Source organism: Podarcis melisellensis (assembly GCF_964234715.1).
Source record: "Podarcis melisellensis genome assembly, chromosome: 17".
Taxonomy (NCBI): Eukaryota; Metazoa; Chordata; class Lepidosauria; order Squamata; family Lacertidae; genus Podarcis; species Podarcis melisellensis.
The window spans coordinates 1,496,959-1,514,041 of NC_138534.1; the positions used below are offsets into that span (position 1 = coordinate 1,496,959).

General features: G+C 44.6%; 2 protein-coding genes across 5 annotated transcripts in view; both read right to left on the reverse strand.

Moving 5' to 3' along the window:
- Positions 1-808: 808 nt before the first annotated feature.
- EIF3G (eukaryotic translation initiation factor 3 subunit G) lies at positions 809-14,206 on the reverse strand (the record flags this gene model as incomplete). 2 transcript variants are annotated; one of them, XM_081895132.1, is made up of 11 exons in its annotated part: positions 14,044-14,205; positions 13,005-13,051; positions 5,318-5,440; positions 5,130-5,218; positions 4,608-4,667; positions 3,475-3,579; positions 2,959-3,148; positions 2,721-2,828; positions 2,384-2,520; positions 2,021-2,127; positions 809-913 (listed from the first exon to the last, which is right to left on the reverse strand). In XM_081895132.1, exons 1-11 carry the CDS (start codon positions 14,061-14,063, stop codon positions 898-900), a joined length of 1,002 nt encoding a protein of 333 aa, XP_081751258.1. In that variant the 5' UTR covers positions 14,064-14,205. The 2 variants fall into 2 exon arrangements, with proteins under 2 accessions (XP_081751258.1, XP_081751259.1); XM_081895133.1 differs by lacking the exon at positions 809-913 and having other exon boundaries at positions 2,017-2,127; positions 14,044-14,206.
- A 1,799-nt stretch (positions 14,207-16,005) lies between these two features.
- DNMT1 (DNA methyltransferase 1) overlaps positions 16,006-17,083 on the reverse strand; it is a 51,741-nt gene continuing 50,663 nt past the window's right edge. For all 3 annotated transcript variants that reach the window (XM_081895059.1, XM_081895060.1, XM_081895058.1), the window contains exon 34: positions 16,006-16,507. In XM_081895059.1, coding sequence (XP_081751185.1) covers positions 16,470-16,507 — 38 coding nt within the window. In that variant the 3' untranslated portion in view covers positions 16,006-16,469. The remainder of the gene's footprint in view (positions 16,508-17,083) is intronic.

Below are 17,083 nucleotides of genomic sequence, written 5' to 3' on the forward strand. Positions count from 1 at the left end.
GGCCTCGAGTGAGATGAGCAGGGGCCTGTCAGGCAGGGGTACCTTTACCTTTACGCTGAGTGGGCAGCCTCCCACATCCCAAAGAAAGACAAGCCACAGGCCACAGAAGAGAAGTGTGACCAGGCTCCTTACACCAATACGGCCACTTTCTCAAGCAGCAACACATTGCATGAATATATTTCTCCAATGGGTCAGTGACACAGCAGTGCCTGTTTGCTGGTCAGCTTAATTTTTTAGAAAAAGGAAGGTAAGGGCCACTGTGTAGATGTGACTGCATAGCAAACTGCACTACCTTAAATTACTTTTGCATGGTTGTAAAAAGGTGCAGCTGACATCCTGGCAGAAAAGATTAAAAACATGCAAAAAATGTGAAGTGGATCTTACATTGCATACTGGAATTAAAGGGATATTGTAAGATTGAGAGCTTTTTCTAAAGAGAACTGTAAGAGTCTGTTACTTACTCACTTCTCTTAATTTGGTCATTACTGGAGGAGGCTGCAGAGAGTCTAGAATGTGGCAGTAAGTCAGTAAATGGCATCAGCTGAGCAAGCCACACAAACACCTTCCTTTCGCTACACCTAATCCCACTCTGGATCAAACCCAGTGAAACAGTTGAACATTTACTTTAGAGGCCTGGGTCTTCATCTAAAACGGCGTTGTTAACATAATAAAAATTAAACACTCTTGCATCAGAAAGCCTGTGTATTTAACACTCGGTAAAAAGAAACTCAGCTGTTAAAATGAAACTGGGTGACTCCAGCAACAATAGGGCTATTTTGATGAGGGACTGAGACAAACCACAAGAGAGTGACTGAAAGGAACCTTTATTAGTGACTATTATTTCCAGTGAGGAGCAAAACTGGGCAATTTCCAAAGACAAATGCCGGACAGGAAGCCTCAGTTGGTGGAAGGTCTGGGGATGGGAAAGAAGAGACATTAATATTTTAACAAGCGGACGACTGAAGATTTTGCATCCAATGCATCAGAATCTGTTGCTCGTCTTTAAGACCAAGGCTGTTGCTAGGCCTCATGTTGTGAGAAAAGCTTGAAAATTTAAGGGCAACTTCAGCTATGGACTCGGAAACAGGATTTAATGGTGACTACTGTCTCTCCCCCTAAGTGCCCGTTGCTCTTCATTCCAACATGCTAATTGTGGCTGGCTCCAAAAGAGGGCAAGGTGGGAAATTTGCTAGGCTGCCAAGTCCTGCCTAGAGGGAGAATGCACTGAGGTGCTTTGTTCCCCCAATCACTGGTCCCAAGTGCTCCTGACTTTGCTTCCAACAAAATTGTCTGATTCAAAATTCCACTAAGGCTGAATTTTATGGCCAAAACTGAGGGCTATTTTTAAAAAACTAAAATAGTGAATCCGCATAGCACTGCACCACTTCAGACAGCAGGCAGAAGTTCTCACAAATGAATGTTCCTCCATACTAGAAGATAGATTTTGTGTAAGTGGGAATCTTATCATGAGGGAGAATTCCATTTAAAATGGTACAGCTGAAAGACTAATATATAGAAACAGGTCTACTGTCCCAGTGAGAAGCAGGCTGAAGATTTATGTAAGAAACATAAATTTGCAGTAACAGCAGAATTTGAGGCTATTTGACAGGGACACTCCTGAAAGGAATTAAATAGCCTACCCTATACCCTATATAAGGGACACGGGTGTAGCTGTGGGTTAAAACACAGAGCCTAGGACTTGCCGATCAGGTCGGCGGTTCGAATCCCCGCAATGGGGTGAGCTCCTGTTGCTCGGTCCCTGCTCCTGCCAACCTAGCAGTTCGAAAGCACGTCAAAGTGCAAGTAAATAAATAGGTACCGCTCCAGCGGGAAGGTAAACGGCGTTTCCGTGTGCTGCTCTGGTTCGCCAGAAGTGGCTTAGTCATGCTGGCCACATGACCCAGAAGCTGTACGTCAGCTCCCTTGGCCAATAAAGCGAGATGAGCGCTGCAACCCCAGTCGTTCGGGACTGGACCTAATGGTCAGGGGTCCCTTTACCTTTATATAGAGTCCTACTTACTTGGCCCATTCCACATTTAGGATCAGGTGATCATAGCCAAAGCCAGATACCCCTGCAATGGCCCTAGCAGCATCTTCTCGGCGATGGAAGCTGATGAAGGCAAAGCCCTGAAGGTAAGCAACAGGAAAGATGAAAATAAGAGATAAGGAAGGTAATTTTTGCTTGTATCTATATTATTATTTATAATTAATTTATTATTAATCATTTGTATACCGCCCTTTACCTGCAGGTCTCAGGGCAGTTACAACATAAAAGCACAATATACCGTAAAAGCACAATGTCTTCCAGCACTCACTTGTTGCCACCTCTTTCCCCACTTTGAACCTACCAAGTTCAGCCCAATTACCAATCCCTCTTTCTCACCTTGGATTGGCCAGTGGTTTTGTCCTTGGCTAAGTAGATGCGGGATATGGACCCAAAAGGACGGAACAGTTCCTGCAGGTCAGTCTCTCGGGTGTCCTCGGACAGATTGGTGACTCGGATGGTGGCATTATCATCAGCTAAGATACAAGGAGAACTGTTGGATCAGGGTAGCAGAAACTGAAGGACTCTTAAATACCTGCCAGCTCAACTATCTTTAAAGCAGGCCTAGGCTTGTATGGCACAGAATATACACAGGACTAGACTGCTAGATGCCAACAGCTACTGCTGTCAGGACACGTCAGATTCAGTCCCTACCTCCCCTTCAAAGGCAATCTACCTCTACGGTTAGGCTGCATGGACTCCCCTCTGCGCGTGGCTCCATCTCTCAGGCTGGGTGGGACATACTTCCCAGTCTTGCTTTGCTGGGCTTGAACAGGTTCTGGTTCTGCAGAAAGAAAATGCAGTGTTAGTGAAACTTGGAGCACAACTCTCCTTCTCATCCCTGGCATAAGCCAACCTATCTGTCTCTGCAGGAAGGGCTCACCCCATATCCTCTGCCTTTTTGCACCCCTCACCTCCTGGCAGTTTGTCCTTCTCGCCTGTGGAGAGCCCCAGCTGCTCTGCCAGCTCCTTCTGCATAGGTCCCAGGGTGTCCTTATATGGGCAGCGAGTGGTCCAATGATCACCCTTGCAGATGCGGCACGACACAATCTTCTGCCCTTTCAGCTTGTTCATGGGGTCCTCCTCCTCTTGGCAATTCAAGTCCTGGCAAAGGACACATCTGAGTGTGTGAGCAACTGAAAGTCTGCTTGTCTTCCCACCCACATTCAGAGCCCACAAAAGGATTAAGTTCCAACCAAGTGTCTCTTATCTTGGCTGTGCCAGTAGTCTTAGGAATGTCAGAATGTGAACAGGCAACGGCAACAGCTCAGTGGCAGACACCTGCTTTGGAAGCAGAAGACCCCATGTTTCCCTTTCTCAAGGTAGGGATTGGAAGGACCTGCTCCTTGAAACCCTGGAGAGCACCACAACCCATCTTGAAACCTCTGCTCTTTATTTTCACCCCTGCTTTCCTGCATGCTGCCACTCACCTCCTTACTGGTGATGAAAGTCATGAACACATCATCGCTCACAGTGGTAGTGGCCACATTTGGGCCAGGGGCATCAAACTCAGAGTTTCCAAATTTTTTCCAGTTCTAGAGAGCAGAACAAAAGAGGTGGATGAAGTCTTTGATCTCATTTGCAATCCCCAAGAAGTGGGGGAGAAAGATGATGCAAGACAGACATAGTAGGAATAGGCTGGAGAGACCAACAGGGTGATTTCTAAAAGAATCCCCAGCTGGCAGATTCCAAATTCTGAGCAAATTGCACACCAGCTGCTCCAAAGCAAAACAGCAGCAGCAAAACATTCTGTCAACAAGATGTAAAGAGTATCAAAACACCGTTTAAGATCCAGCATCTCAAAATATGAGATACTACAATGAAAAAAAAAACCTTGGGTGTCCCCCCACCCTTAGCCAGCCTCTCCCAACATGGTGCCCTCCAGATGTTGTTGGAATGTAACTCCCATCATCTAGCCAAATGTGAAGAATACATGCAAAAACTATGTCTTCACTCAGAAAGAGAGCAAGACTAAAATGTAACAGATCAGGAGGCTGATTTCACAGAAAAGTCTGATGAGCACCAAAACTTGCATAGCTGTGTGTGCAACTAATGGTGGGACCTCCCTTCAACAGGCCCTGGCTGAGGGTGGGCCTCAGGTCCAATTTTAAGCCAATCAAGAACAAATCCCAGACTTCACGTCTTTATGGACCTATTTGGTTTTCATTGGAATACTGGTTTGAGCTAAAAATATATATTGTTTTGGCTTTTGGACATCTCTTGCTCCAGTACCATTACTTCAGATCTGATGATGGCATAAAACAGGGGTCAGCAACCTTTTTCAGCCGTGGGCCGGACTATGGGGGGGGGGGGGAGAGATGAACGAATTCCTATGCCCCGCAAATAACCCAGAGATGCATTTTAAATAAAAGGTCACATTCTACTCATGTAAAAACACATCGATTCCCGGACCGTCCGCGGGCTGGATTGAGAAGGTAATTGGGCCGCATCCGGCCCATGGGCCTTAGGTTGCCTACCCCGGCATAAAATGTCTGTATACATATGCCTAGTGGTCAAGGAGGAAGGTGCAAGGGGATAAGCTTCACTCTCTTAGGTGACTCACCTTTCGCCTAGCCACAGCCTTTGAGGCCTTCCGGGTCTCAATTCGAAAGGTGCGGATAATCTGGCAAAGGATAGCAACATGTCATATTACGCTCAGGGCAAGAATCAACAAAGAGGAAATGGAAAAGGTGGAGGATCACACCTGCAGGTAGAATTTGCTTGCTTCTTCCTGACCACACAGTTACTGTGCTTAAGTCACAACCAACCTCCACCCAAAAACCTATTCACTCAAGAACTCGAGCAACATGGTATATTGGAGGAAAACATCTAGCAGGGTCGTCACTTTCAGACTAAAAACAGAAATGAACCACATGACATGGAGAGTTCTGCCCCCGTACAACCTAGGAAGTGGCGTGCTGGGAGATGAACTTTCACTGTCAATGAAAGGCAACTGGAAGTGAGGGTGGGGCCAAATCCCTAAGAACACAAGACACCAAGAGGATAATATGGAGGTGACCCTGAGAATGAGAGCTGGGGGGGGGGGGAGGAAAGAGATATGGCTTGATCCCAAGCCCTCGCTCACCTTCACCTTGCGGCCATCCTCCTCTTCCCTGTACTCGGTCACTGTTTTGATGTTTCCATTCACAAGCTCCTTGGGTGATGGGAGAGGTTCTGTAAAAAGTAGTGGGGGTGGGAACTATAGTAATCTTTCTGTGTCTCCAAGTCACCCAATACTGCAGTCCCTTTTTGAAATGCAAAGTGAACTTTTACCTCCTTTCACAAGCTCAGGCTCAATGCTTACAGTTACATTTACAGCTCCACCTCCACCTCCACCTCCACCCAGCACTCCACTCAGGGGGATGTCCTTGAGCAGGTCACTGGTGATGCATTTATCTGTGTTGGGAAAGCACAATAACTCAATTAAAGTCTTTACATGAAGGATATTATCATTCTCTCTAATAGTAAATTAGTACTGTATAGTCAAATTTGTATAGCCATTGGGAATGAAAACAGGGCTGCCCAAAATAAATTACATACATGGGATTCCAGAGGTAAGGATGCTTATAAATACCTAAGTACTCCTGAACATGGCCCCATGAACTTCAAGTACCTTTGGAATGTTGACAGCACAGAGATAAGAAAATTTAGAGGAAGATCTCATTGTTTGGAGTGGAGGGTTCTGGGTTCACAATGAATATTATTATTATTATGAGAAAGTTAAGACCTCTTGGAAGGAATTCAACATTAGCAGTTTGCTCCATCTGAGCAAGCATATCTGCTTACCTGATGCAATGATCTGCCCTCAGTGTGGCTCAGAAACTATTACTCAGAATTACCGTATTTTTCGCCCTATAAGGCGCAGTGGCCCATAGGACGCACCTCGTTGGGGGGGGAATAACCCCCCCCCAGCCGCGGGGCTGGGGCAGGGGAAGCCTGAGCTTCCCCCGACCCCAGCCCACAGAACAGGCTGCCGCTTCAAGCCTTGCGCGCCCGGCGGGACCTCCCGCCGGGTGCGCAAAGCTTGCGGACACCTGCCCGAAGCACGGGGTGTCCTCTGGAGGGTGCCACGTGCTTCGAGCTGCAGGCTGCTGCCCCAAGCCTCGCGCGCCCGGCGGGACCTCCCGCCGGGCGCGCTAGGCTTGCAAGCGGGGATTTTACCGTGAGGGAAATCCCGGGCTATTTCGGAAGAATAGGGGCGCTACAGGGCGCGGTGGCCCCCTAAAATACCTCTGGTGGGTGTCCAGAAGGTCAGGTTCCCGGCGGGACCAGAAGCGGTCTGCCCGGCCGTCAGGTAGCTTCCAAAAGAAGCGAAGAGAACGGCGGAGCAGATCAGCAGGTCGAGGAAAGCCATTATCTACCTCCGAATAGCGAAGCCCCGAGTTTGCAGAGGAAGCGCTACGCTCTCAAATTAAAGAAATCTGGTTCTAAATTAATTATAAATTTGAGGTCTGAAACAACAAGGAAGTCCCAGAGAGAAAGGAGAAATTTTGCGGAGTTCAGCTGACAGCCGAAATCAGCTTAGATGCAGCACCGCTCACAGAGCCGGAAAAAGGAAAGTGAGTTGCCCTAGCGGCTATTGTTTCTTTTCCCCTATTAACTCTTCTAAAAAGTATCTTTTTACGAGGATACATTACATTAAAGACATTACTCAAGCAAAAGGGGAGACAGAAGAGTAACTTTTTGTTCAAAATTGAAGTCCTTGGTGTAACGGAGGGGGTAAATAGAAGAAGGAAGTACTTCTGCACTTTCACTTTTAAAGAACAAAGGACAGTGGATCGGAAGAGAAGGCTCCGACGCCATTGTGAACGATTAAGCATAGTAAAACAGATAGAGAATGTATTAAAAAACGAGCACATATTGGTACAGTCTGACTGGTTGCTTTAAACTATTTTGATTTTCTGTTTTTTGGAATCTTTGATATAAAGAATACATAAGAGACTTTAACTGAGATATCTTCATAATTTCTACTTTCTTTTTTGTAACAACGCCACACCAACACAGTTTTAGGACCTCTAGTGGATGGATTGGGATACTACAATTTGTTTTTCTCTTTTTTTTGGTGGTTTGTTTTTCACTTCTTCATTGACGGATATTGAAAGTTGGACATAAAATTGGATATAAACTTGACATTGACGATATTTTGGATTTATAACTGCGGTGTCTTCTGCTACCTGTGAAAGTGGAATTTGGACTATTCTTTTGATTTTTACTATATACATTTCTCCCGAACTAGGAGATAAAATTGGAAATAAAAGTGGATATAAAATTGGGCATTAATTTGACAATAAGGATTTAAATATTTTGTCTTCTTCTTTTTCTTTTGGGACAGATTTCATCAGAGAAATAAACCATAAAGAGGATTAGCCTGAGTGGAGGCAAGAAGACGGCATTTTGTTGACTCTGCATTGACATTTGGTGATATATATAACTTAATAACTATTAATATTTAAAGGTTATAAATTAGAAAATTGAGTAATTGTGAAATTGATAAATTCTGAGGGATCGGCAAAAGGTTTCTATTGTGTTTGTTGGATTAATTAGAGTAAAATGTCGAACCCACCAAAGAGAGGGACTGATGGGGGTACACCAACAGAAAGGAAAGGTCCAAACAAGAAACAGACTTTAAGGCTGATATTCTAAGAATGTTTGCTGAAATTAAGCAGAGTGAAAAGAATTTAGAGTCAAAACTAGAGCAGGTGGACAGTAAGATTGGAAAAATGGATTAAAAAAAATGATGAAACAGTTAATGAGCTGAAAGGGCAAATAAAAGAAGTGTTTAGGAGAACGCAATCTGTAGAGGAGGGATTGAAGAAGACAAGATTGGAAATGAAAGATGTTAAACGGGAGGAGGAAAAGATAAAAGTAGAGATGATGGAATTAAGTAAAGCACAAGAAGAAATGAAGGATGCAATAGCCATGAATGAACTGCGGCAGAGGGAGGTTAATCTGAGGCTTAGAGCTGTGCCAGAGACACAAGGAGAAAATATTAAAGAGAAATTGATAGCAGAATTAGCGCAATGGATGGAACTACCAGCAGAAGAAATGGCAAAAACAGTGCAAAATGCATTTAGAATGCGAGTAAGAACAACTAAAGCAAAAAGATTTACAGGAGACTGCTTGATCACATTTAAAGATAGAGAAATGAGAAATATGATTTTACAGAAGAATAGAGAAAAGAGAGTGAGTATAGACGGGAACTTCATAATTATCTTTAAAGATATACCAATCAGATAACTCAAACGAAGAGTTCCTTATAAATCATTGGTGCAAACATTGAAGAAAAATAACATTGAATTTAGATGGGAGTTCCCGGAAGGAATCTCATTCATGTATAGAAGTAAGAGGCACAGATTGACATGTCCAGAGGAAACTGGGAAATTTCTGAGAAAATATAAGGAATTAAGATCAGAAACGGATGAAATCAAAGGAGCAGATGGAGGAACACCAGGAGGATCAAAATTAGAGGAAGAAGAGGGAGAGAATGGAAAGAAAACAGGCGAGGAAGAAGAAGAAGATGAAGAAGAGACAGCTAAATTATAGAAATATAAACAAAATTTATTTAAAATCAGGACATCATGGCGTTAAATTTTTTGGAATTGGAACATTAATGGGATGAATAAGAAAAAAAAAGAGGAACAAAATTGAACAATTTTTTAAAAAGAAAAATTTAGATATCATTTGTCTACAAGAGATACACGTGGCAAGAAGACACAAAAAAATATTGATTAACAAAAGATTGGGAAATGAATTTATATCTTCAGACAAAGGAGAAAAAAAAAGAGGAGTGGTTTTATATATAAAAAAAATAAAATTGAAGCCCAACAAATCTTTAAAGATGAAGAAGGAAGGATAATTGCGGTTCGAATCAAATGGCAAGGAGAAAAACTGATTATAGTCGGGATCTATGCACCAAATGGCAATAAGACTGAATTCTACAAAATTTTAGAAGAAAAACTATTTGAATATATGGATCAGAAAATTATAATAGTGGGTGACATGAATGGAGTGGTTTCATTGGAAATGGACAGACTCAGAGAGGGAACAAGTAAAGAAGGGAAATGCCCCAAATCTTTTTTCTCAATGATAAAAAACTGTAATTTGATAGATATCTGGCGACTCAGACACCCATTGGACAAACAATTCACTTATCATTCTGAACTGAAACAGTCAATGTCAAGGATTGATCAGATTTGGATCTTGAGTGAACTGACTCCAAGAACTCAACAAATAGAAATTCAGCCGAAAGTGATTTCCAATCATAGCCCAATAAAATTTGAATTAAAAGGTTTTGAGGAAAGAACTTTCAGATGGAGAATGAAAGATTATCTCTTGGACGACCAGAAAATTGTTGAAGCAGCGCAAAAGAGACTAGCAGAATACTTTGCTGACAACTGCAACAAGTGTACAAAGATAAAAGTGGTTTGGGATGCAAGCAAGGCAGTGATGAGAGGATTCTTCATTCAGCAGAACACAATCAAGAATAAAAATAGAGAAAAAGGTAAAAAAGAAATTTTGAAGCAGATAATGGAAAACAAACAAAAATTAATCAAGAAACCAAACAGTTCGAAAATATTAAAGCTCTACAAACTCAGTTTGCAATTATAAAAAACAGAGAAGTGGAATGGAATATTAAAAAAATGAGACAAAGAAACTTCGAGTTTGCGAACAAATCAGGAAAATGGCTTGCATCGCAAATCAAACAAGAAAGGAACAGAATACAATAAACAAAATTATAGTGGAAGGAGAAGAGATAATCAATCCGAAGGAAATTAGAAAGGGATTCTTGGACTACTACAGAAGACTATATAAAAATAGAGAAAAAAACAATTTGAGGAAAATAGAGATTTTTAAAGGAGAAAAAAGTGAAGAAGATCCCGACAGATAAAAAAGAACAATTGAATACGCTAATAGAAATAGAAGAGATAAAAGAAGCAATAAAAGATTTAAAAAGGGGAAAGGCTCCAGGGCCAGATGGATTCACCGCAAGCTACTATAAAGAAATGAAATCTATCTTGATGATGCCATTGAAGGATGTGATGAACAACATCTTAGGAGAAAGAGAAATTCCGGAAACATGGAAAGAAGCATATACAGTGGTGCCCCGCAAAACGAACGCCTCGCAAGACGAAAAACCCGCTAGACAAAAGGGTTTTCCGTTTTGGAGGCGCTTCGCAAAACGAATTTCCCTATGGGCTTGCTTCACAAGAAGAAAGCCCATAGGGAAATCTCCAGGGACCTCTTTTAAATGCTAGCAGTGGGGAGCAAAGCCTTTCCCCCCCCTCCGGCCTTCAGAAGAGGTCCAGGAAGGCCGGCGGGGGCCGAAAGGCTTTGCTCCCCACCGCCAGCATTTTAAAAGCAGTCCGGGATAGCAGGGAAGCGCTTCCCGCTATCCCGGATGGCTTTTGAAGGCAGGCGGGGGGGGGGGAGCAAAGACCTTTGCCCCCCGCCCGCCTTCAGTAGAGGTCCTGCCTTCAAAAGCCGTCTGGAGGCTTTTAAATCGCCCCGGGACAGTCCCGGGGCAATTTAAAAGGCCCCGGGAAGGCAGGCAGGGGGGACAAAGACTTTTGCCCCCCACCCGCCTTCGGAAGAGGTCTTTGTCCCCCCTGCCTGCCTTCCCGGGGGCTTTTAAATTGCCCCAGGACTGTCCCGGGGCGATTTAAAAGCCCCCGGACGGCTTTTGAAGGCAGGCGGGGGGGAGCAAAGACTTTTGCCCCCCGCCCGCCTTCAGAAGAGGTCCTGGACCTCTTCTGAAGGCTGGCAGGGAGCAAAAGTCTTTGCTCCCCCCTGCCTGCCTTCCCGGGAGAGCGGGGAAACGCAGCGCTGCGTTTCTCCACTCTCCCGGGAAGGCGGGGGGGGGGAGCAAAGAGTTTCGCCCCCCGCCGGCCTTCAGAAGAGGTCGGGGGACAGACTGTCCCCGGACCTGGTCTGAAGGCAGTTTCCATAGGAACACATTAATTGATTTTTAATGCATTCCTATGGGAAACCGTGCTTCGCAAGACGAAAAACTCGCAAGACGAAAAGACTTGCGGAACGAATTAATTTCATCTTGCGAGGCACCACTGTATTACATTTATTCCAAAACAGGATTCAGATCTAACTCAAGTTAAAAACTATAGGCCAATCTCATTGCTAAACACAGATTATAAAATATTTGCAGGAATCCTTGCGAAAAGGTTGAAAAACATACTATTGGAAATCATCCATAAGGATCAGGCAGGTTTCCTTCCAGGCAGGCAGATGAAAGATAATATAATCAATATTGTGGAATATCTGTCTGCCAGGAATGAGAAACAAGCCATAATGATGTTTGTGGATGCGGAAAAGGCTTTCAACAATACAGCATGGGATTTTATGTTGAGAAACTTGGAATATATGGAGGTTGGTAAAGAATTCTTCAATGGAATAAAGGCAATTTATACAGAACAAAAAGCCAAATTGATTATAAACAATGTAGTCACAGAAGAAATAAAGATACTAAAAGGAACAAGACAGGGATGCCCACTTTCACCACTATTATTTATAATGGTGCTAGAAGTCCTTCTAAACTCGATTAGACAAAATAAGAAAATAAAAGGAGTGACAATTGGCCAAAATGAATATAAGATCAAAGCGTTTGCAGATGATTTGGTAATAATGATTGAAGAGCCAACAAGTACAGTAAAAGAAGTATTGGACGAAATTGAACAGTTTGGAGGAGTGGCAGGTTTTAGACTAAATAAGAAGAAAACGAAAATGATTGTGAAAAATATGGGATTTTCAAAGAGCAATTTCAAGATATATTTGGCAGGGCAAAAAGCCAATAATTCAATTTAAGTTATTAACAGATACGAGAGAAAGCGGAGGCTTTGCCCTGCCTGACTTGAAATTATATTATGAGGCATCATGCCTTTGCTGGTTGAAAGATTGGATAAAACTAGAAAATAAGGAACTACTTGACTTAGAGGGGTTTGATAACAGATTTGGGTGGCACGCGTACTTATGGTATGAGAAAAAGAAAATCCATAAAGATTTTGAGAACCACATCTTCCGAGGTCCTCTAATTGAAGTATGGGATAGGTATAAAAACCTATTAGAACCTAGAGTACCACGCTGGTTATCTCCTTTAGAAGTTATGGGCGTAAGGAAAATTAATATGAGAGGCAATTGGATCACATATGGTCAATTGTTATTTAAAGGAGGAGGAAAATGGAAAATGAAACCATATGAACAGGTTAAAGAATATGTATATGACTGGTTGCATTACTTTCAAATAAATGAAATGTTTAGGAAAGATAGTAAAGAATGTGGTTATGCTAACAAGGATTCTAAATTTCAGATTGAAATAATAGATAATGATGTTAAAATTCTATCCAAAATGTTGTTAGAATGGAATTTAAAGGATGAGGAAGTCAAGTCGGTAATGATACATTGGGCCAGAGATTTTGGCTATAATATACAATTTGAGGATTGGGAAAAACTATGGAAAGAAAACTTTAAATTTACAGCATGTATGATTTTAAAAGAAAACATTATGAAAATGTTTTACAGATGGTATATAACACCGGTAAAATTAGCGAAAATGTATAAGACATGTAATAAGTGCTGTTAATGTAAAGATAAAGAAGGTTCTTTTTACCATATGTGGTGGGAATGTAAGAAAGTGAAATACTTCTGGGAAAGGATATATAATGAACTGAAGAAGATTTTAAAATATACGTTTATAAAGAAACCAGAGGTCTTTCTGTTAGGAATATTAGGAAACGAGATAAAAAGAAAGGACTGTAAATTTCTTCAATATGCAGTGACAGCGGCAATCTAATTTTCTTGGTGTGTTCAAGATGTGGGTACAGATTTCAAGGTACAAGGAAAATAAAACCCATTTTAGATGGGGTAGAAGTCTGCTCTGACTTCTCCTGGGCGAAAGGGGCTGCTCTTCCTTTAACATGCAGCTTGTTCAATGACACATGAAATTTCTCACCATCATCCCCTTCCTCTTCCACTTGGTCTGCCCAACTGGGCTTGGAGCTGAAACAGAGTTAGAGATACCAAGTTAAGTATCTGTTCAGTTAATGTAAATGTATAGAGTTCTTGCTTGATCCTCTAACCTTGGCAATTGCTCTTCCACACCCAGTACTTTCTTACTACTTACTTGTCGTAAGACTAGTCCCTGACCCTCACCCATATACCTCATACTCTCATTGCGAGTCACTTTAATTCTACCAAAATGCACATTGGCTTCTTCATATAAAACCACATTCCAAATGGCATCCATAATACTAACTCCACCCTGAAACTCTATTCCAGGTACTCTGTCATTAACCCATTTGGTCAACAGCTGTTCTTTTATTTCCTCTTCTGCCCAACCTCCAAGGAAAAGCATCCGACTACTAGTCAGCCACAACCTGCTGAACATTCCCTCACGCTTTCTGACCAAGGCCCAGGAGTTCTGCCCCAAGAGATCAACACGTCCCCCCCAGGGCCCAGGAGTCCCCCAGAACAAGGTCTCCCAAGCCAAGGCTTCTCTCTTCTACACTCCCGCTTGCTGTTCGCCTCCCCCCCCCCAGATAGCCTTCCATGCTTCCCTGTGCCCCCCAGCCAGCCAAGAACCACCTTCCCTGGCCAAAGCAGTCGCCTCTCATTCCAACAGCTCAGTGGCCCTTACAAGACCTTCTCTTGCCCCCCCCCCGCCTTGCTGAGAAACTCTGAGGGGCGGCTCAGACGGGCTTCTGGAGCCCCTGGCGATGGGGCAGGTCTCCCACCCGCAGCTCTGCAACCTGGAAGGGGCCCAGGGAAGCCGCCCGGGGCTGCCAGGCGGAGGCGGCGCAGGCCCCTCCCGCCTCGGGGCTTTCTGGGGCTGGACTAGATGGTCCCGAGGGCTCCCTCCATCTCGGCCATCCTAGGATTCTCCACGAGGCCCGAGCGCCAGGCGGGGCGAGCAGGCCGCGCGGCCCTGGCGGGGCTCCGGGGAGGCCTCCGGGCAGCCGCCCTCCCCCCCCCCCGCCCGGCCCCGCTCTCACTCGTAGTCCCCCGTCGGCATGGCCGCCCAGCAGCGCGCGAGCAGCAGGGGAAGCGCGGGCCTCGGGCGCACCAAGCGGGTGGGCGACTCTCCGGCGCGGCGCGGAGCGAGCGGAGGCCTCGGCGCGCGCAGCACCCTGGGAAGCGTAGTCTCTCCGGCGCGGGGGCTGACGGGAGGGGAGGCCGCTGGCGCCTGCGCCTCAGGGTGTGGCTGCTCCCCGGCGGGCGGCCATCTTGGAGCGCGGGAGCTTCCTTTCCCTTCTTCCAAGTCCCCCGAGTCCCTTTCAGCCCGGAAGAAGCAGCAGCTTCGCCAAAGAAGATGGAGGACACGTGGCTGGCCAGCCGTCTGAGTCGGCAAAGGCATCCACAGCAGCTCAGTCTCTGGATTCAGCGCTGCTCCCTCCGGCCTTGCTCAGACCCCACCAGGAATCCTGTCTCCAATTCTGGGCATCGCAATTCAAGGCTGCCCAGGAGGGAGAGCAAGGCTGAGGGGAGACAGGAGAGCCATCCTGGAAGATCTAAAAGTATCTCACATGATGAAACGAGGACCTCAACCATTGGCTTTAAGTTGCAAGGAGATTCTGGCTAAGCATGAGAAAGAACTTTCTGACAGCCCAAGCTGCTCAGCAGGGGAACGAGGTCCCTGGGAAGGTTGTGGCTCTCCCTCCTTGGCGGTTGGGTGGTCTCCTGTCTTGGATGCAGGGGCGGACTAGACGACCCTTCCAACTCCACAATTGTAAGATTTTATGAAAGGTCCTTACAGCATAATGCAATTTAGTTCCATATGATTAAGCGATTCTAAATAAATGAGCCCCCCCCCCAATAATGTACTCAGATAAACTGGCCAGTGCAGCTATTTGGGGGTAAAATACTTTGATTATAATTACAGACTACATCCAACTAAATCCTACTTAGTGCAGACCCTTTGAAATCAATGCTTGGATTTTTATTTCATTTCAGTGAGTCTACTCAGAGGACTAGAATCAGAGGTAAACCATATTTGTGTGTGTTGTGTAAATTTACATAGCAAAAGGCAAGGGAAAAGGAGTGCTGAGAGCAAATGCAAAAAGGATGGGACAAGTGCATATTCTTGCACAGCCGTGGGTTGGCCTAGATGATCCACATCGGGGTCCTTTCCCACTCTACAATACTGTAATTCTATGAGAAAGGAGCCGAAAGGGGAAAATTGCTCCCCAAAGGTTTCTTTCCAGGGTGAGAAAGGACTTAAAGAGAGGCAGGAAAGACTTAAGCAGGAGATGTGGAAAGGTGGGAGGGGGTGAAGAGAGAGAGGGAGGAAAGTGTCACTGTTAATCTGTTCACAGCATCAACAGAGCCTTGGGATTCTTCAAAAACACAGCACATTACTCAGGAAAATAGTGGGTGTAAGTGCTTCAGCGTGCACTGGCCCCCCTCTGCTTCCGCCTGAGTACAGGGAGGCGCTGCCTGAGCCTGAGTGGGTTCAGGAGGGGCAGCACAGGCTCAGCTCTCAGAGGGGGGGACAGGGGGGGGAAGGAGGAGCAGGTGAAGAGGATGCACCCCTCTCACTCAGACCGCCCCCCTTTCTCCACTATTGCCTCACTGTGCTAGCCATCTACTTGCAGGAATATTTTTTTAAAAAAATAATTATACTAAAAACATACTCTGCGGCCTGTATATATAAAAGGTCGGGGGTCGGAAGTAGCCCTCTTGCTGATCACGTTCTCTTCCGCAAGAGAATCCCTAGCACATGATCCCAGCTGAACTAAATAAAGCCCTGCCAATTTTCATGTTCCAGCACAGAGTCCAGGCAGGCAGACATTTCTGCCCTTAAAGCAGACATTCAGGCCTGCTTACCTACTAGCCATAATTTTCTTGGTGTGTAGAAAAGAGCCAGCATTCTTGTGCTTAGATTTCAGAGGCAACACTAGCACACCAGACACAATGGGCAAATTCATCTGAAGAAAGTCAGAAATACCCTCTTTGAATAATTTATAGCAGAGATTTTATTTGAAGAAATATTACAACATATAAAAACTACATAAAGTATTAATTTCCACTTGTACAAAGTGGTTGATTAATTTTCAATACAATGCATAATAAAAACACCCGCAACCCTTCCCCCCAACACACACACACACACACACACACACACACGAAGTGGCAGGCACTGCACAGTTGGATCACTTGAGAATGGTTATTTGGAACATCAAAACAGCTTCAGAATGTCAGCCAAGTAGACAAACACTGCTCACAAATACAGGCTTGAAAAGAGAAAGACAGAACACAAAATAATTCCCCAAACAAACAAAAACTTCCAACAATTTTCAGCATGTCCAGAAGAAAGCAAATAAACCAGAAAATGAAATGAAGAAAATTAAAAACAATCAGTGCATGTTTGGGTGTTCAGGTGCTGGAACAGAAGAGCAGCAGGTGACGGGCTACTGACAAATTAATCTGAAATGTCCATCTTTTCCTGCTTGATGTTACCTGCAGAAGAACAAAATATCCCAGAGAGATAAATTAGATATGTTATTCCAGGGATGGGAAACTTGTGGCTTCCCATCAGGCAGCATTTATTGCTAGTGGTCAGGGATGATGGGTGTTGTAGTCCAACAACATCTAGAGAGCTAAATGTCCTCCAGTCTCTAGGTGTGCATGTGAGGGTGTCCAAGAAGCACATGGGCCCTGTGCAAATACAGTGGTACCTCAGGTTACATTCGCTTCAGGTTACAGACTCCGCTAACCCAGAAATAGTGCTTCAGGTTAAATACTTTGCTTCAGGATAAGAACAGAAATTGGGCTCCGGCGGCGCGGCAGCAGCAGGAGGCCCCATTAGCTAAAGCGGTGCTTCAGGTTAAGAACAGTTTCAGGTTAAGAACGGACCTCCAGAACGAATTAAATACTTAACCCGAGGTACAACTGTAAAAGCAACCCCATTAGTTCTTTCTGGAGTGGGGGGAAATGCCTCCCTCCCTCCCTCCCTTAGCTGCCTCAATAGTTACTCCCAGGACAGGCAAGAGATACAATGGTAGCAACTGACCTAAGTCAGGGAAGATAATGCAG